This window comes from Lipophrys pholis (assembly GCF_963383615.2).
Source record: "Lipophrys pholis genome assembly, chromosome: 15".
In the NCBI taxonomy this organism is placed as follows: Eukaryota; Metazoa; Chordata; class Actinopteri; order Blenniiformes; family Blenniidae; genus Lipophrys; species Lipophrys pholis.
The window spans coordinates 21,734,139-21,760,566 of NC_137642.1; the positions used below are offsets into that span (position 1 = coordinate 21,734,139).

The window sequence follows — 26,428 nt, forward strand, 5'->3', positions numbered from 1 at the left end:
TCAAGTCTCCAGCAGACAGGTTTTTGACGCTAATAATATACATTTTGCAGCTTCAGACTGCCAGCATGATGAATCACCTGAAGAATTCTCACCACATTCCAAGTCATTTGTCATTCATCAAGTGATTAATTTCAGATGTATGAACGTCTGTGCAGCATTTCATTAAAACCCATTTAATTTTCTGGAGAAGCTCTTGACCACGGAGTTGAACTAACGTTGCAGTGCCCTTGTCAAAATGCTTTTTTTTTTTTTCTTCTTTTAATTATGAGCTCACAAAGTAAGTATATATGATTAAAAGAAATGCTGCTGCATGTGAAACCGCACCTTAGTTTTGTCGTACAAAGTGTGGTTGTCCAGAAGCATCCGCCGCTCTGCTCGAGCAAACCTCCTCAGGTCTCTCTCAAACTGCTGTGAAAGAAAGAATCGATCAATATTCTGATATCAAATATCTGTTTAGACTGTCAGTTTTCTTGCATTGAGAGGAAATAACTAAGCCTGAATGCATCGTACGAATGTAACTTCCTGGAGGTCTCAAGATTCTTTTTATATTAATAGCAAGAAGGGTTTTTGGATATCAGAATATCTTCTGTTCATTATGCTGAGGTTGTCTAAATCGTTACAGCCTGCCATTTCTTTGAAATATAGTCTGTGTGTGGTGAAATCAGATTTTATGCTCTTGTCCATTTTATGACACAGCCTGGAAACGATAATACTATAACCAATCTTATTTGTAGAAAGAACAAATAAAGTAGAAATCCTCTGTGTCTGGAATCCTTCCTACCCTGGAGCCGGTCCAGCCGAGGAGAGCAAAGGCGTAACGATCCATAGGTGGCGACACTAAGTCCACGCGCACGGCCCTCCAGCCCCGGTCATCTCCCTCAGCGCCGTGAAGACCCCCCTCCACCTGGCTGCCCTCCAGCCGCAGAATCAAGAAGCACTTCGCAAAGTGGTCCATGGCTTCAAACTGGTGAGAGGGAAACTCCAACTTATGAAAGGTGGAGGCGTTGTGTTCACAGTACAGAAGAAGACCCTGGTGAGAAAAAAAAACAGGACATCTGAGCACAGATAGTAGTCCGAGGACCAGTTCACACGACGTTTTCCAGCGAAAATGGTTTGTTTTGGTCCGTTTACATGACAACAGTGTTTTCGGAGCGACTGAAAATAAAACGTTTTGAAAACGTTACCCAGCACAAGCACCAGAGGATAGACAATAACAACAATCCAGAGTGTAATGATTTGCAGTTTTACAGTTGAGAGACACTCAGAATCTCTCCCACTGTAATTGTTTATTGTGCACTGTGCATCAGTGTGTGGTTTCATTACAAAAACAACCAACAGCACCCACTAGTGGTCAAACATGAAAATGCCATAATTCTCAGCGTTTCCACTGTTTGTCATGAAAACGATGTTCATTTACATGTAGCCATGTTGCCATGTAAACGCAAATTTTTTTTCAGAAAAAAAAGATAAAAATTATGCATTTTTCACTTGAAACGTTGTCGTGTAAAAGGAAGCTTAGATACACCACAGTCTGTGTAATGTACTAACAATTCATTACAGCAATGAATACATAAATGCATGAATATGAGTGGACAATTTATGCTTCTGTTTACATGTTGTTACAAATGTTGTGTGACTGGCCTTTCTGTTCGAAAACCTGTTTTGTCATTGCTAGTTTTGGTTGGATGGTCCAGATTTCTGCTGCGATTAATGACATGCTTGTTAGGTATTAATCTACGTAGACCAGGGGTCTGCAACCCACACGTGGCTTTTTGTCTCCACTGTAGTGGCTTCCTGAAGCTTTCACAAAATTATGCCGAAATAAAATTAAATATCTTACTTACACACAGAGTATATTTCCAAAGGACTTCTATTTCTTTGCTGAAAAGAGCTTTTAAAAAATCGCACTAGTAAAACGGACAAAAATAACTACACCCGCAAGAAATGAAAACCTATCTAACCTATAATGAATATAATATCTGAAATAAAAAGAAGTTTAAAATAGCTAAAAAATAAAAATAAAGAAAAATTGGGAGCAAAAAAAAACTCTTAATAAAAAAAGAGCCTGTAGTAGCTAAAATGTCAAAATTGTCTGAAAAATGTTGGATAAAAGGGTGAAAATTATTTACAAAAACAGCCAAAAATTAAATGTTTACCATCGTGAACTGTAATTGAAGCTTCATAAAAAGGAACATAAGATCTAAAACTATACATGAAAACTCGGTCTCGGACTTAGAGAAAATAGGTATAGACTATGAATGAATAGGTCAATTGATTTAATGTTGGTGGTATAAAATACATCGACTCTATTCTCGAGAACTTGATGTCTGAAAAAGTCTTGAGATAAACCACCGTAAACTCTTTCCATCAGACTTGTTCAAGAAGGCCATCAGCTTGAAATTGATTGCTGTAAATATGGCACATTCAAGGTACAGCAGCAGCCAGTGAAGGTTAATTTAGTGTCACATTAGAGGAAAGCACAAGAAAAAAAGTGACTCATAAGAAAAAGAAAACGAAAGAAGATACTGCAGTGCCTCCAGACAATGAAAATTATTTTTTTAATTATTTTGTTTAGTTTTTCTTTTGGGGGGGGGGGGGGCAAGACCCAGAGACCCCGACAGAGAAAAGCTGGTCATCTTCCATGGCTGGCCTGGACTTATAGTAATAATTATAGAACGTTATGAAAAAGAAATGAGAAAAATCTTCTGACTGGCTTCATTTGAAAATACTAAAATATAATCCAAAAACAAGTTCATCTGATATATTTTTTTCTTCATCCTAAAAATTAAATTCACCTTAAAGAGCATCAATGACAATCAATTTGACAAACTAAACACATACAGCAGAATTCTGCTAAACTCTGACCAGTTGCCTGAGTTAGTTATTGGGTCAAAGGATTTCATGTCATGTCAACCTTGCATCAGTAAGTAAAGGAAGTGTTCATTGATATAAATGCAGAGTATTGGCATTTTGAAAATGTTGAAATGCTGTAATGTCTCCAGGAATTCAAAGTTCTCTGCTGAATACAGAAAAGCAAGAGAGATTTTCACGACATTCAATCTTGCTCTGCAACAAAACTGATTAGATTTTCATGGACAGTGACTGATTTTCTCTGAAGCTCCGACAACCTCCAGTCCTGTGTATTCCTGCACGACCCACCCCTTATTTGGAAACGTCCGTGGGTTCATTCGTGACCAACATGTAAGTCCCTGTAATGTCTCAATACAAGCGGGTTCAGTCAGTTGGTTGCGTCACAAACCGTCACTGCAACTCTTACCGAATATTACCGTCCGCCACGAGCGCTGCGACTTGCTTTGAAAGTTGATTCTTCAAAATCTTTGGAGATAAAAGACAGCTTAGCTCCAAGCCTGAAGGTATTGGAAGTGCCCCAGTCAAGGTTATATTGCTTCTGATGAGGCTGGATTTTTGGCGTCTTAAAAGTGAGTGGAAGGGAGGCATTTTCTGAAGTGACTCGTGGGCTGGAGAAAGCACACTTTTTCTATGTGCGTAATTTCTTTTGAGAAACAATGGCAAAGCTTGGAGGGGTTTTTTTTTTAGCAACTGTTGCCGTGTAACCATGTGAGAAAACAATGGGCAGTCAGTGACATTACTTAAGATTAAACTGCATTTTCATTGTTGACGTTGCTTTTAATTTCTATCTTAAAGTTTCTTCTCTCGAGTTCATATCAAAAATCCATTACTCACATTCATTTATTTTTTACAACGTAGGAAAAAGGGGACTGTATAATAACATTGAAGCCAGTCTTAGGATACAGTTTACGAATGGATTTAAAGCCCTGTTTACGCAAGTGAAAACTGTAAAAACTTTTTACTGTTGGGATGTCACTTTATATGACAACGGCGCTCAGAGCTGGTGATAACGCAACTTTTTGAAAACGCTCCCAGGAAACGGTTCGTCTGCACATGCTCAGGCCGCCATTGTTGTTATTGTCCATCTACTCGCACACGTGTAGAACTATTTACTATGACCGTGGTGTGCAGAAGCAGCATTTTGGAAAAGTTGCGTTTCCCCCGTTTTCCGCAGAGAAAGAGAGAGAGTTGGGACATTTTTAAAAAGTTCCACATTGTGAGCTGCTTTCACAAAGTTGTGTTTACAGTGGCTCCGAGCACCGTTTTCGTGCGAACGGACACCTAAAGCGCAATGAAAGTTTTTCATTTCCACTTGAAAAAGTTGTGTAAACCCGGCCTAAAATACCAAAAAAAGAGTGCGGAACAAAAGTGGGAGCATGGAATCGTGAGCATAATATGATAATATCATTCAGTGTCATAGATAGTTGTTAATGAGACATTGCGCCTATATTTTCCATTATAATACAAGCTTTATTAAACTCAAACATTAAAGGTTTGCACAGAAAATAAAGGGCCCGCGGTATAGAGGACTGCATCCGCACAGTGCTTGTTCAACTACTTTCGATCTTATTTCATCTTTGTCAGATGTATCTCTGCTTTTGATAAAACTTCCAAAAGCAGCGTTTTCCCGCTTTAGGCAAACACTTTCATGTTTTCACATATTTGAAGGCTCTACATTGCACTATTACAAAGTGAGCGGTGCAGCGGTAAAACAAGCAGTTTTTGAGTTGTTAAATGAAAACGTGGTGTAACTTGTACAATAAACACAAGCAGGAAATCTATCACATGATAAAAAACATTTTTTAAAAGTTCTGGCTGGTCAAAATAAAAGCTTTTAAAATGTGACTTAAGAACAGAGTTGCAGTAGAGAGGCTGTGGATGCCTGCAAAGAAAAAAAAAAACCTTGTGTGAACATGTCTCATCAATCCGATTTGAGCCTGGAGTGGTGTAAGAAAATGGGATAGCAGAGTGTAAGATCCAACAGAGAAACGAGCCTTCAGTCAGCTGTAGTTGATGGCTGAAGCCCATTCGCTGGTAAATGGCTGCACTCCTTAGATAATGGAAATCTCTGCCTAGTAAGATGTCAGTGTGTTGAAGAGAGAGACAGCGAGCGGGTCACTGATGAGAAACAAAGCCACAAGAGTGGAGCTGAGTGAAATGGAGTGAGTGCAAGAGAGTTAGAGAATATGGTGCTGGACCTGTACGAGAAAGTGTGACATAGGTGGATGAGGAGACAGCAGGGAAGAGACAGAAAGACAGATATAGAGAGGGAGAGGACGAAGGGAAAGACTGATAGTCCATGAATTGATTTCCTCGGGGCCTTGCCCCGGCTGATTATGCCTCTCCCTGGATGCTGGAGTGTTAAGGCGATTAAGATTACAAATTGTCAATTTAATTCCAGTGCCCGGCGTAATTGTTGGGATACTGCTCTCCTCTCACTGGCCATAAATCTGCTTCGCTCTCCTTAAAGAGCGATAATTGGGGAAGTGAGCGCAGTGAGCAGACACTCTGCCCGTCCAGCTGATGACTGAGGTTAATCACAAAGCATTAAACACCTTGTCAGGACTCCCCCAATAGCTGCTCCTAAACAGCCCTGGTCAGCCATCGAACAGGACCGGCTATCAGACCAGGACAGCGTTTCCCAGAGTCCACTGAAGAAAAGATCAGAGGGAAATCCAACACAGTGCGGCCTGTCCTCACTGCTGTCTAATTATATTCACCAAGGCTCAGAGTTGCCTTGATTTTTGACTCTAAAGTTAGGCCACCAAAAATGTGTCATTTCATCCAAATTCACTTACAGCCAATTTCAAATTCCCAAATCACTGGCACAATCTTTGGATTATCGGAAGAAAGTTAGATTACATAGAAAAACCATCATTCTTCCCACAGGACTGCGTTTTTTTTCTCACTTGCTGTGACTTACTTTTACTTGATCCATCATTTGTGAGGCATTTAGGACTGTGCAGACCCGCTGTGTTTGTCTGAGTGATCTATCTATTATTTTAGATATTCCTCCACATCGTGATGTTATTGTTAACAATTATGTGCCAATTAATTGTGTGCCAGTTGTCAGTTAACCAATGAATGAAGAAAAGTGACTCTTCACTGAATGGAGCACATGCTACATTTTCACAGATGAGTCACTACAGAAATTTACAACCAAGCCATACAAAACTCAGTCAGCAGTTGACAAAAAAGTCACATTTGTCAGTCTCATCGTGGATTCAAGAGCCAATCCAAGGTGTTGGAGCAGGGGGGAAAAAAAAAACTGAAGGAGAAGATTTCAAAGAACTGTGATGTTCCTTCCTCAGTGTTCCTCCTCCAATTATCTTCAGGAGTGGACTCATTTATTGTGCAACTGCAGGCAAAAAAGATCTTGATGTCACTTTCTGCTGAACCCCTGGACTGTACGCCGCAATTACAGATAAAGGTTCACCTTCCAATAGGAGGCAGAAATTTGGCTTCTTAAAGTTCCTTTTACGCTCACTTATATCTTAGCTCCGGGCAGTGACAGTTCCTACTTAGATAATGAGGCCAGAATGACAGTATAAAAGCACTTAAATACAGACTAATCTGAAATTAAAATCCCCCTGAGCCACGGCTGAGACAAGTTCTGGGAGGAGGTCCGCGGCTCCTCGGATACACAAGGCTGTGAATGTAGGTCACTTCCCATTCCAGAAAATGTTTCTTCTCTTTCTGGAAGTGGATTTCCTACAGCCTTAAATCAAAGTGATGCCTTACGAGAAAAGTATTAATGAGTTATGGTGACAGTTGCACACATCATTAAGTACCTGGAAGCGGATGCCCTTCGCCGGATGAGGTTTGCGACCCTCCTGCCCACGCACATTTGATACGGCGCGGCTCTCTCTGTCAGACTGACACACATACGCTCACAAATCCACCATGAAAACAGGGTGTCATGAAGTTCCCTCGTCTCAGCGTCGCCGGGGGCTGTTTAGCCCAATAGCGCTCTGTAATCATCTCCCACGCAGCAGGTAATGTCAGCGAGCATCTGAGAGTAAGCTCATTCTAGCAGAACTGTTTACAGAGAGAATTACAGAGGAGGACAGCGGGAAGATAATCTTTCCCCCCAAAAGCTTCACCTCTGAGTGCTGGGGAAAAAAGAAATAAAAAATCAAGTGAGCATTCCCCTTTTTGAAATTGAGATACTGCATAAATGTTGTTGTTTTTTTTTTCTTGCTACATGATTTGTTTACTTGGGGTCTTTTGACGGGTGGTCGCAGCAGCCAACTGCATCAAGTGGATAAGTTGTCGGGGCGCGCCAGCCGCTCTGATCTCATCTGGCATTCTGTCTGGTTCGCAGAAAGTGACTTGAAGCCCCCGACCTTAAAGTTGCAGATTAACGTGTGTCAGCCCGGGCCGTTTGAACTGACGCTTTGACTTTGATACACACCTTCACTGGAATAAAAGAGACTGATTGCTGAAATGAATGCACTTTTTTTTTTTTGTGCATCTGCATGCATGTCCTATTGGTGTCAGTCAGAGTAGCTATCATTGTGGCTTCATTTTTCTTTCTTTTTTTTTTTTGCAGATTTCCAAGTGACTAACTGCTCGAGATTGGGGAATAAGCCCTCGGCTATAGAAAGCAGCACTGCCTGAATCACTTATTCATATGAAGGAAACAAGAAAACCCTCTGATTCCCTAACCACGTTGACGCAGACTAAATGCGGAACAATGAAGCCTGGGCTGAATGGCATTGTAATGACAGCGATCCATGCAGAGCTCAGCCTTCAGAAAGCAGCACTTCTACAGTATTTAGAGACAGAGATGATAGATGGACGCAGGATGAAACGCGGCCCTCTCTGTCTCTCAGTCGCTATTACCAGGGCCAAGCTGGATCTCATCAGTCTGCCACCGAAGCTGGTGGCTGACCTTGCTTCTGCCCCCAAGTTATGCTTTCAGAATATCAGCAGTAGAGGGAGGATAGAGAGAGAGGAAAAAATGATGAACCCCTTTTTTACAAGGACGTTTGGAGATAGATGTATTTTTAACTCCCTGCAGGCTGAAGAGGGGTGCTTGGATGGATGGTGCGAGGGCGGAGGGGTGCAGGGGCTGCCTGTGATATTAGGCCTGAGTGAAGACACGTCGGCCCCCGGGGGCCCGATTGCAGATGACAAGGTTACACGACTTAGAGTCAACCTCTGCTACCTCCACTTAATCACTGTCCCAATGGACCGGTCCCCCCCCCCCCCACCCCCAAAATGAGAAGAAAAGCTTCCGGTCGTGCGGCGCTGTACCATTCTCTAGATTGCGAAATCCTTTTAACACCTGCCCCGCTCGGCCTAATTCACTGTCTCGCATCCGTCCTGACTCCTTGTCCCTGCACATTCGCACATACTCTCCTGCCTTTCACCTGCTTCCCCCTTCCTGTTCTCCTTCTGAGTGGCTGCGAGTGGCAAGATCTCCCCTCAATGACACGCAGTAAGTGGGAGGTAATTATCATCGTGCTGGACCTCTGAAGGAGCACGGGCATGCGGAGGTGTGGATGGAAGGGGGACGGCAGGTGGAGGGATTTATTTTTAAACCCGGCAATGACAAAAAGAAGCCGGTGGCTCGGCGAGACGGCGTGATCCTGTTCTTCAGCGAGCACTTGTCTCCTCCCGTGACCCTCGCTCACTGTGTACTTATCGCAGGGAGAAGACAGGGTTGACAAAAAAAAATTAAAAAATGTCCTTCCACACTCCCGCTGGGATCTTTCTCTTTACCGAACATGATGCGCCATACATTTCGATGTCATTCCTGCGTAATTGAGACAACCTGTAATGTATTGCAGATCAAATGGATGCTACAGAATGCGACGTCATGCTCAGCAGAAAAGTATCTACTTTTAAAAGGTTTTTTTTGTTGTTTTTTTTCAAGGTGAAGCTGATCTGAAGGCAGACATATTGATGTGTTGTTTCTTCAGTTGGTCTTTCTTAGTATGAAATTTCTCCTTCGTCTGGTACTACTTGTCCCTGAAAACACAAAGCATCAGCACTAACACTCGATTCAGCCCACACAGACTTCTGAAGCCTCCAAACCACAAACACGACTTAGAAATGTTTGTTGACAATGTTTTGACGAAGTGGGAAAAAAAAATGTCTAGTAAGTAGAATCAAACAGGGTGGTTCAAAGGATGAAAGGCGGTAAGGTTAAACTGACATAGCAGCCTCACTTGTGTGTGAACTGGGACACTAAAAGACGAAGCGGTGGTATATTGTCGTGTTGTTTTTTTTATGCTTTGTTTTTGATATCTGCTAGTTTCTTCATAGACAATAGGACCAAGCACATAAAAAAAGGATATCTATCGAAGACATTATGAAACTCTCAAAGAAAATTAAACGCATTGCCAAAGCAACACCACTCTTTTTTTTTTCTTTTTTTTTTTTCTTTACACGACTACGTTCAAGCCATTCATCATAATGAAAGACACACAAGACAAAAAAGACTTTGGGCGAAAAGAATAATAACAACGGATTTCATTACGCATGCACTGAACAAAACGCAGTAATCCATTGTGCATCATTTTCGACCATATTTCTAAAAGGTAGTGAAATAGCAGTGGCGCTTTCGTATTAAAGTCTTCTGTAGACACCTTTGCTCTTGACAATTACGGTTCAGGGCTGGATTGTTTGCTTTGGTGAATGGCTCACTTTTATCTGTGTGTTTTGTTTTTTTCAACAAATTACCTTCGGTCGGTTTTTTTCATGCAAATACAGGCCATACACATGGGAACACTACATAGGCAAGGACAGGGCATCACAAGACAGAATGAGAGGAGCCATGACTGCTAGGAAATGGTTCAAGAAAGAAAATGAATTGAAACTGCTGAGAACAGGTAAGTTTCACATCCAGTGGATTTATCAGTTCTTATAGTTCGTCCCAATACAAGCTGTTTAGGCAAGTGAAGCATTCAGGTGAACCGTCATCATGGTGGGTTTCTCTCTGTGGAGTTTGCATGTTCTCCTTGTGTGTCCATGGCTTTCCTTTGGTTTCCTCCCACAGTCCAAAAACATACACTTGGTGACTTTAAATTGTTTGTAAACGTGTCTGTGATTCTCTTTCTGTGTATTTGCCCTGTGAAGGCAGGGAGAAGATACTTCTACCTTCATTTTTGGTTTTAGTGCCCCAATTGTCCAAACGTCATGACAACCCAATGTCAGGTTGAGGCCCTGGTGCCTGAATAAGGATTCTTTAAAGATTTTCTTAAAGTTTTTGAGGGTTTTTATTATCTTTGATTAGAAATTCTGATGAACTAGCAAACTGCATATCCTTCGCCCATGTTTCTTCACAGCCAAACCTGGATGGGGAAGGTCTAATGGATGGATGGATGGATGGATTGTTGAAGTGCTTAATTTTTTTATAATAGTGTTCAAATGAAATTTTCTCATTTTCTCCAGAGCGTTGTGATGACACACTCATGTGTGTTGGAGCAGAAAGCCGTTTTACAAATTCTAGTCTAGTCTAGTGGCCCCACGAGGACCAGAAGGGCTCAACTCTGCTGTGGTGTGTGAAATATTTTGACTTGTCAATGAAATGTAGCTCATATCATCATTTGCTTAATCACTTTCAGATGTTAAATTCAAACAGAATCATTGGTTTAGTTCCAAAGCTGCAATGAAAAATGTATCCGCAAAGTAAATCTGAGAAAGCAGTTAAACAAACATCTTCCATCCTCCCTCCCTCCCCCCCTCCCTCCCTCCCTCACTCACTCACTCACTCACTCACATTGTAATGTATATATCCTCACCACAGAGCTTTGATTTGCACCTTAGTGATCAAGAGTTTGATGTAATTAGTTGAAGTGTTTTATCCACTGTGTTTAAATTAGGCACTTGTGTCGTTGATATTTGTCACATCACTGTGATATTAACACCAAATAATTGTCATTGGAGTGCAGGCTATAATTAAACCGTTGTGTCTTTGTAAACGTACGCTTCCATTAACGTTGCCTGTCTCCGATTCATCGCTCTCACACACATTCTTTGACTCTTCTTACTGTCGCTGCTTTAATCAGCCACAGTCGGTTTCTTTTCCACGTTCATCCTCTTTATATTCTCTTCTTTCCTCCAACACCTCTCCTCTTATACCACTTAAAGGTTTTGTTTTCTACCTCAAAGGGTCCCTAACAACCCCGCCAAAGGTTTCTAATGTCACTGGTTAAATTCTGCTATTTGTCTTTGACTACACTCATTGACCTGTTTTGCCACCTCCTGCAGGAAACTAAACTATCTGAATCAAGTCACTTGTCTTTTGAAGATTTATGAAAGAAAATACAAAAACTTAAAAGCCAGCTGCCTGTTTCCAAGGACACCACTGAGACTATTGAAAAAAATGACAAACTAAAGTAAATTGATTCTTTAAGAAAGGTAAAGCAAATCCATGCCACTGTGTCTAACTACTGATGAACGGATACTTTTGGATTTCGAAGGTTTCACCCAAAATCTCCAGTCAGTACTGCTGTGAACTCTGAATGAGGACCTGTTTATATGGCAATGATTTCAAGTGGACGACCAAACTTCTGCTGCGTTTTGGGTGTGCGTTTACACGATGGTGCTCAGAGTCACTTGTCACACATTTTTTTGAAAACGGCTCCTAAGGTGGAACTTTTCTAAAACGCCGTCACCGTGTAGATGGGTAAAAACAACCTTTTCTGTCGGCAGCGAGTTGTTTTGTGGATTAAATCATGTATTTCTACGAAGGAAGGCAGTCAGCACACAGTCTCAGTCATCGAGACCAGCTCTCGGTTTGATGGATTTTCAAATGGTTTGGATCGTTGCTGACAGAAGGCTTTGGGGTTACACCTGAAATCAATCAGGAATCCAATTTACCTTTCCTCCATCCTAATCTTCTAACCACATCTGTCCAGTTTAGGGTTGTGGAGGGGCGGCGCCAAAGCCAACAATGGAGCATCCAGATGTGAACACTAGTAATGGATGTTTTCTCGTTCCTTTAGCAGTTTCATCTAGTCATGTGATCTGGTGGTTACCTACCTTCTAGTTGCGGTGATATAAAGTCCTGTAGTCATTCCCATTGGCTGCAGTTTGTGGTTGCGTGACACATGGTTAGGCGCTACTTCGTAAGCTGATGTTCAATTTATCCTGTCATTACACTCCCATGGGTTTTTTTAAGAGCAGTGATTGCACCGTGCTCAACACTGCTGTGAGGGCAAACACGGCAATAAACTCAATACATTCAAATTCTGCAGCTTTTTGAGGACATGAAATGTCCGGTAATTACATAGACTGGGTGTTTCAACAACCATAACACTTTGGTTCATGTCAAAAGAGGGAAAGTGAACAAACAAAATCCTTACTTGTTGTTTGAATCTTTCGATAATGTTGGTGATCAGACTCTCCTCCTTTCCCGGCTCTCTTGTGGTCACGATAAAGTCGACGTCATGGCCAAACTCCTTCCCTCTGAAGAAAAAGAGCACAGTTGCCCGCTCACTGTATCCATGAAACAATAAGATCAATTACCTTTTAGTCGCAGTCTTTAACCGATGAAGAGGGAAGGTGGCAGACGGAGCTATTAAAAGCACGGGCCAAGCTAATGGCTCTGACTTTTTTTTCATTATTCAAACAAGTCATTTGTCCTCAGCTGTTAAGAGTAAAAGCTCCTTTTTTGTTGCCTCAGCTGTCAGGGCTTTAACTTTTATGAGATTCATCATTTTCCACTCGGATCAGTGTCATAAAGCAGAACCATATGGAGTCCGACTTGGCTCACACAATGCAGTGTCTCCGTCAGCACAACCGCGGGCGAAGGTGTTTCTGCGCTGAGTGATTATCAAGTGATTATCTGGCAGGAACGGATTCAAGAAAAAGCTGAGCAGAGAAACGCTACCTTTGCAGAAGATGTGCTCAAAATAAAAGAGCCATTTGGAGTGTCAGTCCGACATCGGCCCAATAAATCAGTTACAGCAGACAGATTTCAAATGACTGCTGTTATTCAGGACAGCTCCAGTCACCATTACTGAAGAGGCAGCTCACAATGGATTAAAGGCACCAAACAGGATTCAGCTGATTACTTATACTGAAATCCGTGTAATTCCAATTCAGAGATTATTTTCTAAAGGCAGCAAAAATAACCCGAACCCCAAAAAAAAAGGAATCTACACTACATCTCGCCCAGTTCACTTGACAACGTTTTAAAGTGAAAATGGAAAACTTTCATTGCGTTATGGGTGTTTGTTTACATAACAATGATGCTCTGAGTCACTGAAAACACAACTATTGAAAATGGCTCCCAAGGTGGAACTTTTTGAAAATGCTCCAACTCCTTCTCAATGGCAACAGGGCAAAACGTAACTTTTCTGAAACGCTGCTACTGCGCACCACAGGCCGTAGTAAATGGTTATTTTTGCACAGATGCAAGTCGATGGACAATAACAACAATATTTGTCTCCAGAGTTCAATGACTCTCAGTCCACATTCTCCTGGGACTTGGTCGTTTTATAGGTGACAGTCACCTTAAAAACAACGCAACTTGGTCGTCTGTCTATACCAATGACCACGTACTTGCCATTATTAATGCTAATGGCATATTGTTTCCTGCTTGTGTGTGGATTCCTCACAAAAACTAGCAACAGTACCCACTAGTGGCCCTCCATGAAAACTACATTGGTTTCAGTGTTTCTGCCTTTTCCTTGCAGGGGTCCAAGAGAGCGCCTGTCCTGCTTGGTTTAGGTGTTTCCCTGCGGTGGCACACCTGATTGCAATAAAGCTCACTACTTGGGTTTGTTAAGAGCTTGGTGGTGACGTGATCATTAGATTCAGGGGGGTTGAAGGAAGGACAGAGCCTTATAAACGCAAAATTCTTTGAAAAGAAAATGCAAAAACGATGTGTTTTCACATAGTCTAATTCAGAATAAACAACACTCATTTATCCACACTAGTGCCTGTAGGAAATTTTACTTAGTATTTTAAAGTAAGTAAAATACCTAATATATAAATATATCCTATAAATATAAAAATAAAATATAAAGAAAGCCCACACAGGTGATGAAAGGACATGCAAAATGTCCAGAAAAATATCAGATCAAACACCCAGTCTTTTGTTTTGTTACGTGAGCGTGCGCATAACTAGAAGATCATGCTGACATTTCTGAAAAATGAGGGGTACCACTTGCATTTATGTGTGACCGAGACTATATAAGAACTAAACAATAGTTTAAATTTGTCGAGGTTGAAGTGAAGAAGTGCTGTCAACAACCATTAAAGATTTTTACCGTTTTCTGGATTAAAATGTACAATAAATCAGGCTCGAATGATATATGGTCAAAAGAGCTCAGCAGCAACCTTCAGGACATGCCCAGCTATAAACCTGGACAGTTTACTGAATGTAAGTGCTGCTGAAGTGGAGATTTCTGACACGGATTCCTGAAGAGAAAAAGAAAAAAAATCTAAACTTGTGAAAAGGGCCTAAAGATGTCAAATTTAAGATGGTTTAGGACTTCAATAACAGCTGGGTATCACTGAATTCTTTAGTGGAGCACCGATGTCTATTTACAAAGACAGGATCAAGTCGAGAGCCGACTCAATATTTGAAGATTCATATATCATTTATGGCCTGCTTTATAGAACATTTTATGCATGCAAATATTTGATGAGTTTAGGGGGAATTTACAAAGAACATTAGCGAGACTATTGTCATGTAAACATCCAAATGAGCATTTAGGGCTGTTTTTCCCTGCTGTGTCTCACCGTAACATTCTCCTTCTTTTCACATATAAAATCATTTGTTAAATGTTTTCCTGGTGAATACAATTTATTGCAACATGTCACATCTGTTCCCATTTGATGCGGGTATATTAAAAGTAATCTATGTGAGAATTTGTATGCATTTGCAATGCCTCAGGGGGCTGTTAGTTTCTGTCATTGGCCTTTTCTGATGTGATTAGTTGTTCTCGCACACAGACATCATGATGCAGTACAGACGCCGCTGGATTAGTAATGACAGTAGAGTTGCTGTTTGCCATCTCCTGCTGCAACAGCCACGATGGTAAGACTGATGTTTTATGAGCCTCCTCAAGCTTCTGACCATGACTCAACTGAGGAAAAACACAATCCACCTCCCCTGCCTCCTCTAATGATTAACCAGCCATGTTCATGTCCTTCGTCTTTACATCCATGAATTTTCCAAACTACAGACTGGAGAGGTGCAGCCGTTGTCCAATATGTATCCACTTTGTCTCCTGATGTCTGAACCATCTCAACCTCCCTTCTTAAGCTCCAACTCTGAACTGCTCAATAATATTGCATTTTGGGTTTCCACCTACACCAAAAGACTTACACCCCCCCCCCCCCCACCCCCCACCCCCCCATTAAGCTCAAAGTTTTTAATGTCGCCAGCTAAATTGTGCTATTTTTCTTTTACTGAATTAATTTACCTGTTTTCCCATCTCCGTCCACTGCAGGCAACTAAACTGAGATTTAAAAGGAAGCTGCCTGTTTCCAAGGACACTGCTGTGAATATTGAAAAACAATTACAAAGTAGTTTGTGTCTTTAAGAAATGTAAAGCAAATCCATCTCACTGTGTCTAACGGTGATGATGAATGAACACTTTTGGATTTCTAAGGTTTGATCCAACATCTACGGTAAGTACTGCGGTGAAATCTGGGCCTGTTTATACGACGATTTCAAGCAAAAGCGGAATATTTTTGTTGCGTTGGGAATCCGTTCCACATTGCTCAGAGCCACTGAAAATGCAACTTTTTGAAAACGACTCCCATAGTTGAAGTTATCGAAAATGCAACGTAAACAGCCGAAAACAACCTTTTGACAGCTGACAACCTTTTACCTTTTAAATACTTTTTAAAATCTCCCTCTAACAAGCACACAAAGTTTGTATTTTATTACATAAACCTGCTCTAAAGGCATTATCTGCACACAAGTTTGAACTTTTTCCCACTTTTCACGGCAGGATAAAGGAGCACGTTTGTGTTACTCAAATTCACACCATGTTGATTCACTAAGAACTCTGCCTGTTTTGCTTTGTAATAGATTAATGGTAACCTTATTTCCTTGAAGCCCCTTGAGATTCTCTCCAGGGTCTCTCAGTCATCAAAACAATATGGACACACTCATTCTCACTAACAAACACAAAAGCAATAGGCGGTTTTCCAATTTTCGACATTCTAGACAATGTATTAACCAATTTTTGTCTTTATTTGTATTGTTACTTTTGTTGGAACAACACAATATTTTGGGGGAAATTATAAAAAGTCACATTGGCCCTATTCTTATGAAATACAGCAAAGTTCACCCGTTTTCACTTAAATATGAACAGTTTCATTTGTATTCCACTGCATATGTTCTCATATGACAATATGCATACAATTTATGTTTTTAAAATGCAATACCTAAAATTTTTAAAATAAAAATAAAAGATTATGTCCCCTTCCTAACATACAAATACAATCAGACTGTCAGCCAGGATCTTATTGAATCACTACGCTAGTTAATCAGCCGCACTGCCTATAATGCAAATACATCATTACACTACTATATACCCAATTTAGGGTGGTGGGTGCTGAAGTTGGTCCCGGCTGACTTTGAACAAAGGCAGTTTACACCCTGAACAGATGACCAGTCCATCACAGAAAAACACAGACAGACAAAAAGACACTTACAATCACCTACACTTTAGAGCAGGGGTGTCAAACACAGTTTAGTTTAGGGGCCACATTTATCCCGAGTAAAATAGTGCCATAATAACCTTCACACTTTTTCTTTGTTGTGGTGGAGTATACGGGATAAAATGTCTTTATTTTTGCAAAACCAAACCATTATTACAGAAAATGACTCAGCATGACGCCAATTTTAATGAAACCTTCTGGTGTAAAATACAGTGAAATCTCCAAAGAATGTCTCCCATAACTGTTGCATTATGCATGTTTTTACAAACTCACCCTGACAGCATGACATGGGAGCTAGTTTGATGGCAACAAGGTCGCTTTCTTTCATGGTCTTGTGGCCCATATCTCAGTCGGGTCTCAGCGGTGTGAAAAAAAAATCAATGTTTTCTTTAAAACCTTTACATTTTGCTTGGTAGTTTGTCCGGATTAGAGGCTCTTGTGAGCTGGTTTTGGCCCACGGGCTTTATATTTGACACCACATGTGTTGCACTGATAATGGTGTACAGGACACTTACATATACTTATGTATACTGTTGTGTGTTTGTTTTGGGATTTCTTTAGAATACGCCTGATGACGTAAATGATGTGGAGATCATACAAACCAGCAGATCAGGTGTGATATAGAGTAAATTTCCTCACAGGAATAACATCCCCAGATGATCTCTGGTCTCTGAAAGCATTTTTACATTTACGCTGCGGAGGTCATGAGACGAGCTGATTTGAGAGGTTGTTTCAGTGCACTCCTGTTCCACCTGCTGTTAATGTATTCCTCCTACTTGCCGTATGTTCACCGTTTTTTCAGCCAGTTCAGATTGGTCCATGCTGTTCCGGGGTTGCACACGCAGTTCCAGTCAACACAATTACCAAAGCAGTTGGCGACACCTACGTGGCTCTAGCCCATGAGCTGGCCTTTGCGCTCACACTTACATTTACAGAAACATCCTTTGCATCCTGTTGACATGAACTATTTCAAGCTTCCTACATCATGTCTCCTTTGATTCATGAAGCTAAATGTTCTTTGCTGAACAAATTCTAAGAAATGTCTTCATATTGAGAAAATTGAACTTTTAATTGGACACTAATGCACATGTTCCAATAAAGCTTGGATGGTTGCATGTCACCACAGGGTTTCATTTGATCTAATCATTCAAAAACATGTGTTGAAAATCACTTCTTAAATGAACAAATTCTTTCACCACATCACAATGTAGAGATATAAATATAAGTGTGTTGTATGTCGGTGTTGGATCGTTGTTGAGTCCAATTTAATTTGTCAGTATGACTGTAATAATAATCATAATAATGCATAGGTTTTATATAGCGCTTTTCAGGACAAAGAAAGACGCTTTATATTGCATAATACATTCCAGAGATGGAAATCGAACCTGCAACCTTCCGATCGGGAGACGGCCGCTCTACCAACCGAGCCATGCCGCAGGTAAACATGTTTTACAAGCAGGGTCTGACTTTGTCTTATAAATACCCGAGTGATTGATTTAATATCAGTAGTACAACCATGTTTTAAATAGTCAAATTACCACAATGAGGGTGCTAATTAAACAAAACAGAAGTAAGCCTGAGTGTCAGAAACGCATTAAGCTGGGAGAAACCTCTCTAGTCGTATGGAAATGAACTCCTTGAAACTAATTACTCAGAAAATAAGTATTTCTAGGCCCTGGTGACACGACGACGTCCTGAGAAGGATGTCCATTAGCACGGCAATGGCAGACGCTCTAAAAACAATTTAGTTAGTATGCCACTCCATGAGTTGCCACTGTTGGTTGTTTTTATAATGAAACCACAGAGAACAATACACTATAAACATTAACAAAGGCGAGTACACACACATATATATGGCCATCATTTTGCCTAAATTCATCTTTTTTCGCCAAAATATAGCGAATTATCGGCACAACTGACTTACGGTTTTGTATTACGCCCAGTAACGCGCAACGTGATTGGTCAATTGATACGATGTGGTCTATACCTTTTGAAAGGCGGCCTCTGATTGGTTCGTAATTCTCTGACTCATCCTGGTGTGTTGAAATGCTGAAGCAGAGAGAAGAATTTCCAAGATGCTGAGGAATTATATCTGCAGTATTTACAGTGTCATATCTGTAAAACCTAAAATAAACAAGCCACCACTTCAGAATGTGAAGTTAATCGTTTGAAATTTGTTCATTTCAGTAAAAGAACAGATGCTTTGGAAGAGAAAGAAGACTCAGGAGAACCAAATTAAATGCTGAAGAAATTCCTTGTACGGTGGAAATGTACATTTTTATACCTCGCTATAAAATCTTTCTGATTCTGATCGTTTGCTGATTGGGTTTCAGTTTCTATTGTTTATTTTTTGTTTGTTTAAAAAAAATATAGAGATTCTTTAAAATATGTTTTGATCATATGTCAGGTCTTGACAGCAGTCAGCCTTGTTTAGTATAAAGATTCTTTACAGTTAACATGCAGGATGTATATACATGTAGTTATTTTTAAATGCACACAAACAGAATTTGCTGTGGTTTATAAACGCTTAGATATGCTCATATTTGTTAATGACTGAAAATTATGAGCTTAAAAAAGACCACCAGCCGCCACTGGTCACAACTATTTCATTTGTTGTGCTTGTTAGCATCCAAGTAAAACAGCAAGGGGAAAAAAAAGTTACTTGAAAGAAGCAGCAACACACACGTACTGTTTAAGCTGTGAAAGGGAGGCTGCTCTTAAGTGTAAATGTGTCATGTTTAAAAATATGAGCTGTGTGTGTGTGGGCTCTGTGATATGCTGACCTCCTGCCAGAGGTGTTCGACTCAGAGCGTGCAGGACGTCAGAAGGAAGCCGTGAAACGACAGAGGCTTCCTGTGATTAAAGAAAGAGCCTCCCATGACAGTTCTTTTCCCCTCCGACCGTTACGAAAGAAGCACACACACACACACACACACACACACACACACACACACACACACACATGCAAAACCACACAAACCACCAGCGCTGGTGTGCTGACATTGACTGCAAGCAAAGATTAGGCCCACACCAGCCGCCACCTATCAAAAGGCTGTGCATCATTTCGAACTGATCATTACCCATCACCAACTCAAACACACACACACACACACACACATACAAACCCCTTGATAAACTACAGGCCATATCGGAAGCATTGGCCTTACAGCGAACAACAAAGCAAATTAGACCATAAATGTTGAGGGGTGGGGTTGAAGCATCTGCAGCCACGTTGGCCCCGGCGCCTTGATCCCTCCTCGCTGGTACTAACAAATGAGTGACGGATGGCGAGAGCAAGCGACATTAAAGGCCGCAGATGGCTCGTGGGAAAGCTTCAAAGGTCACTGCGGCTAATTCAGGGAGCTAAAGAAGTATTCGAAAACAGCTATTAGCGCTCCGCAAGGCATGATAATGTTAATGGTTAGCGTTAGCGGCGGAGAGGATGTTCCCCCGTGGCATTAACGGAACGGGGGCCCGGCTCACAGGTTCACCCGGCAGATGCCGCTTCCAGTTGCAGTCATTTAATTTGCATCACGGCTGTATATAATTTACCCCCCTTTAAAATAATAGACGCCGTGAGAGGACTCGCTTTCACAGCCGTGTTTATCCTCGCTGGTATTTATGTGGAAACGCTTCTCTAATGAGTTGACTGGTAGGACACGGCTGTTTGAGAATGCATCACAGATCTCCATCTGCTGAGTGAGCAACTTCCCTCCGAAGCTCCCCAACACTTTTAATTGGCCAAGCCGAGATTCCGCAACACTTCCAGCTTGTAGCGTGCGCTTAAGTTGTTAAGCTGAATCTCACTGCCTCGGCCCTCTGCTGCGCTGGCAAATCTTACTCGCGTGTGCAGCATAAATGTATGGCATGAATAGCAAAAAAAGAGCAAGAAAAAACAGAGACGGAGAGAAATGTTTTGGAGGGGGTGGGGGGGCGGGGGTGCTTGGCACAATAAATAGAAATAACAATCAAATACTGCTTATCTATGGGAAAATAAGGTACTATGCATATCCAGTACCAGTCGACATCTTTTCTCATGAGGACGGCTGAAGCTAGTGTGGTCAGTGTTTACGTCTGAGAATATTTTCAAAATTTATAAGTTTCCAGATTTGATTCGCTCATGTCGTACAGCAGAGATCCAAGGGGGGGGGGGGGGGGGGGGGGGGGGGGGTCAGCACAGATGAGGTCGCATCACTTTTTTTTTTAAATAGGTGAATAAGTGTGTCAGCATTTAATTGATTTATGTCACAAAAAGTTTAGCATTTATATTTAAAAAAATGTATTTATTCAAAAATATGTTTGTTTTTTTTAAATGACCAATTCATAGTTTTTAAGTGTTGTTATGATATGGGCAGGATGAACGTGACATTAAACGAAAGTAAACTCGCTGAGTAAACAGCGAGAGAATACGGAGAGCTTTACATAGAATATTGCTTCATAAAAGCAATGGACAAAATTATCGCTGAATGTTTCCTTTGCTGTGAAAAAGCTTGTTGAATCTAATGTAACAAAAATATCTGGGCTTGTTTAACACTCTTTGTGTTTACTACATATTGCCATATCACTTTTTTTTCAAGTTCCATTGCTTCACTATTAATCCGCAGTGTAGATCATTTGTGAAATGAAATATAGAAAAACGACTGAATGAGAAAGTGTGTCCAAACTTTTGACTGGTATATCTGAATTATCTGTGTTCTCCATTACCGCAATTCATAAATAGTTCTATCAATAGAATCTGATGCTCTTTAGTTGAATCTATCTATTGAGAAAAAATGAAGTATGTGGGTACAGAACCCAAATATTGTGCATCATAAATGCAGAAATCCTGAAACTCTTTTGGAACTTAAATGTGACAATAAACTGTTCATATCTATTTTCCACATATTTCTTAACTAATTTGAACAAAAACAAAACAAGACGCTGGGATTTATTTTCGATTTTCAATCCCTCCTAATGTGGCTTGAGTTTTGGGTTCCTCTTCCTGGTTTGTAATGTCTTCAGCGGTTGATGGGTGTGGACAGCGAACAGCTCATGAGCACCTGGATTCTTATACGAGGAAGCCATGCTGGTGTAACACATGCAAAACGTGGTTTGGGTGGAATAAACAAGGACTTTCCTGCAACAGATGTCTCCTGGATGTCAGCATATGTTGCTTCAAGACCTGCAAATATGGTTCAGAATTAATGGAGTCCGCACAGATGTGCAACACATGCCTACTGCATTAATGCACCGCGGCACGCTCATGGATTATGGTTTTTAGAAGGGTTTTATATTTTATTTATTTACATTTTATTGTTTCAGCATTGAGCACCCTGTGGTGACGTGTGTTCACAGACAGTAGTTTTCCAAAGAGTTAATGGGTCCATGCAGTGGTTTCAACTTGACAATTATGGGCCTGATGTACTCGCATCCTGAATAAAGTCAAATAACTTCCAAGCACTTCCATTCTGCACACACTTCGCAGGTGATCAATAAAGAATGAGGGTTTTGTTGACGTGATACTCTGTTTATATGAGAACAATCTCTTATCTCGCCCTGCAGTTATCATTAGGGCACCAATACCAGTATCGGGGCCGATACTGCACGGAGTACTCACACTCGTAAAAACTCCCTGGCACATCCCTGAGAGTATTATGTGTCACATTATGTTATGTCCCCAGTGTGATTTCTTCAGATGACTGTCAGGATGAGTCAGTTCAGTCTAAGCCACAACTTCTAAAAACAGCAAACCTGATTTAATTAATGCCAATGTTGATGCTGATATCTTCTTTTCTCGGCTTCCTCCCGATTGCACCGGAGTTAAAAAGCGTTGTCAGGTCAGAGCACACGGCACCTTTAATTCCCCCTCACTCAGCAGAAAAGCCGACGACAGCGCATGAGGCACTTTCTCTCCAGCAAAGAGGCAGATTTTTCTTCGTCTTATTCCTCGCCACTAATGGTGCGCCTTCAGAACACTTTTATTTAGCATTAAGCCCTCCGCTGCTGCTCAGCAGGAGGTGCGCCTGTAAAGAAGAAAAAAAAACAAAAAAAAAAACCTAAAGCTCTGATGGGTCCGTTAACAACAGCGTGCACAACAACACGCTTGTGTGTTTTTATATTGAGCTGCACATCGCACAAACACCTGATGTGAATTTAGCCTTCGTCTACTCTTTTATTGCGTGCGGGGAAAAATGTTCAATTATTGAGGCTTTCTGCACAAAAGGCCATAAAATATACATGGTTATTTACAAATTTGTGCGTATGACAAGGTGACACGCGTATGAATAATACAGATGTGGGAAGTGTTGCTGCTGCTGGAAGGTTTCATTGAATGTGGCCATCTGCATGAGGAAGAGCAGCACTTAAAGAGTCTCTGGTCTGGGGGAAAAGGAAAACTTCATTTGTAGCTGTGCATCACACAATATCAGCTCCCTCTGATCTGAATGTCTCCAGCAGCACCGAGAAGCAAGGTGATAAGCTGGAAGATAAGAGATTAAAAAAAAAAAAAAAAAAAAACAAGGAAAAGAGCAGTGTGCATTTGTGGGCCTGTTCCGCTGTTTCCCTCAGCGAGCTGATAAAAGAGTCGGTCTTAAAAACCACGACACCCTGAACTGAGCTGATAAGGAATATCTCAGCTGTTGGTCAGAGTAAACAATGCATGGTGACTCACATACACCACTCCCCCCCCCCTCCCGGGTCCGACATTTGAAGATCTGAAAGTAGACATAACCCCGCCTCCCCCCCGTGGCTGTCACTTTCAGTCATATTCCCACACAATCTAATGTTAAATAAGTTTCGCAGCGGGGACTCGGAGTAAATAGAGTGCTCCGCGAGTCTTCCACGCATGGCGAAGGTAGAAGCAGGGTTGGGGTTTTTTTGGGGGGGGGGGGGTTCCAAGCCTAATCTATTTTTAATCCACTCCTCCTCCTCCTCTTCCACCCAACAAAACCGCCTCAAGACTTGTCACCCGCCTTTCCACAGATGTCCTTTCAATGAGGCTAATGTCAGTGGCATCAACAAATCCTCGCAACGCTGCCTCCCTCTGAAGTGGATGACGGCTGGAGTTTACCGCTGCGCCTATTTTGTGAAAATTTGGGGTGCCAAGTTATGTCTTTGTGTATCTCACCCAGAGATGAAAGACTAGCCCAAACTGAGTAAATCTATTTAAGTGTATATATATATATAGCAAATGTGTGCTTCCATTTCTGACAAGGGCCATCGGCAGCAAAAGATGAAGCTAATAAGAGACTCAACATCACGCTGCAAATTATAGGTAATTAAATCGAGCTTTGACAGGACTTTAGAAGGGAACATTTTCAAATATGTGACACTGAGGAGAATTAGCAGATTATTAGTACTGCTGCCGGCATCTTAAGAGAGCATATGAACTTATTTTGGCGCGATAGAGGAGCTATATGGCCTCCCGCTGCCTCTAAACCATGTCTGGAGGAATCTGCTTTTCAACCAGATAAAGGTAAATGACTTACTTAACAGACCGACGATGCACGAGTCATCGTTCTTCAATTATGGCTCCGCGTGATTCCAATTAAGTCTCACATAATCCTCCCACAGTCTGCGCCAAATATGAGATGAAGTAGACGTGTGCTTGAAGTTTGAGGCCATAAAAGCTCTCTCGCAGGCCCCCTTTACACTTTGCTGCAGAGTCCTGGCTCATAAATCTCGAGCAGTTCCTCCCCGCCATTCCTGATGTTAACTATCCACGATGCTCTAATCACTTTCTTCTCTTACTACATTTTCCCCTTGAGGAGATGTTATTTACATAATCAGACATAATTCCAGCTGTCATTTATCCTTTTGAAGATAAAACATAAAAAAAAAAATTTTCCCTTCCCCATTTGCTGTTTGATACCGTCTTTATTCAAGAAACTCACATCCACTGAGATACAGTATATGAGATATTATACGCCGACGTGTGGGCATTGAAGTGAGGCTGTTTAATCTTTAAGGAGAGATGCTGGACTGTTTCTTCTTGTTAAAACGAAAAGGTGCAGATGTTGGATTCAGAGTGCGACAGAGAGATTTGCATGGGCCCAACAACTCATGGGAGCGAGTAAATATAAGGGTAACAGGTATACAAGGCATCGCCATAGAGGAATAAAAAATGATGTCGTGGAGAGAGATGCGACTAAAATGAGGAGTGAAAAGAGACGTAAAACAAAAAGTAATATAGGAATTTCCCAAATGTGACAACAGAGTCGGAGGTACAGACAAAATGGAACACACAATAACTTATTTTGAACAAGAAAAGGCCAGCAGCTACAAAAAGATGGACCAGTAACCAATATTAAACATAAATAAATGTCAAAACCATTGAAAAGTCTTTAAATATATGTAAAGTAGAATAATAAAATGAGAGCGAAAAACATTAAACTGAAGCAACCAACGGGTGTGTAATGAGTGCGTATTTAGGAATCTCATTGCTAATTTAATACGTGTTGAAAATGATGTGCTGACATGTAATTTTAATCATTAGTCGATGAGTTGATGGCAGTTGGGTGTATGACAGTTGATTACACACTACGTGTTTAACAGGAGAATAAAAAACAGAAAACAGAAAAACATATGAGTCAAAGTAGTAAAATTCGTAAAACAACCACTGTAAAAGCATCATGACGAAGTTTAGACATAAGAGACGGTTTCAACTCAAGGAAACTCCACATTTATAATTTGGTCTTTGAGGCCCTGAAGGAAAAAGTTGCATGGAGTTCCACAGTTGGAGCATTTTCAAAAAGTTCTATTTTCAATGGCTCCGAGCACCGTTGTCATGGAAACAAACACAAACATGCAACGGAAGTTTTCCATGTTCACTTGGGAATGTCGTCGTGTAAACAGGGCTTTAGACATCTGGCACACTTACAAAGCTCAGCACTGAATAAAAAAACAACGTTCATTAAAGCAGAGGATCACACAAGATATTTTTTTTTTTCTATACTTTTGCAGTTTTTGACTGAATCAGTAAAATGAAACTGGAAATATTTCAAAGACACTACATATTCGGGAGCAGTAAAAGATTGTTTAATATGCCACCTACCGTTTCAAATTTCCTCGAACCCTGCACGGATGGCGCTCACACAAAGTCAACTTTTTCATAAAAGTGCACCATTTTTGAGATTTGATCGATGTTTTCTGGAGCAACTGTGAGCATTATATCTGATCCTCGAGGAGAGAGTTTGCAGTTAACATCCACACGGGCAAATATTGAAAATGGACATCACAGAAAATAGCTCAATGCTCGAGGTTCAAAAGCCATTCGAGAATTGCCCCTGAAAAGTTTTTCTTGGTGCCTATTGAGGCGACTCAGGCTTTACATTAATTGAATCTATAGTGGACTTTTAATAGATTTATTTATGAAGAAACTGAAATCCTGTGGATTTCATGGTTGACAGTTAAATACTTCATAATAACTAATTAACACCTTCTTAGAGGTGACATACAGTGTGTCCTCACGGAGGAACTGCTTGTACTGCCACCTGTCCTAAAGTCAATAGTTATGGAGTCAAATACAGATTTGGATTAATCCTTCAACTGGGAATAATTCTTTGTGACAATCTTGCCTTCATTTCCATCCAATAAAGCAGTGATTCTCAACCCCCACTGGGGGGCGCCTGACATTCATTGGGGGGGTAAACAAAAAGCCTTCCTGGTTTTAAGGCAAGGATGTCAATCATAAGGCCAGTGGGGGCGTGGCTACACTTACAGAGGTTAGAAATTGGCAATGGGAATCACTGCAAAAAAGGACTTATTTGGAATACTGAACATGGCTGCCAGCAAACTAGTGGTGTGATAATACAGAAAAAGATTCATCTTTACTGTCCACCGAGGAGGAACTGTGTCATCGGCCCAACAAACAAATCCTATACACGCACAACATTAATCATTAAATATTGAGAACCGTTCATGTATTGGCTGAGGTCCAGAC

At 41.0% G+C, this 26,428-nt stretch overlaps 1 protein-coding gene across 2 annotated transcripts in view; it reads right to left on the reverse strand.

The window, feature by feature from the left end:
* dntt (deoxynucleotidyltransferase, terminal) overlaps positions 1–26,428 on the reverse strand; it is a 101,013-nt gene that overhangs the window by 36,752 nt on the left and 37,833 nt on the right. Inside the window, exons 8-10 of one of the 2 annotated variants that reach the window (XM_080481001.1) lie at positions 12,189–12,291; positions 782–964; positions 325–408 (exon numbers count right to left, since the gene is read on the reverse strand). In XM_080481001.1, the coding sequence (XP_080337127.1) occupies positions 325–408; positions 782–964; positions 12,189–12,291 (370 nt within the window). Of the gene's footprint in view, positions 1–324; positions 409–781; positions 1,031–12,188; positions 12,292–26,428 lie in introns of both variants that reach the window. The other variant, XM_080481000.1, reaches the window with a different exon arrangement.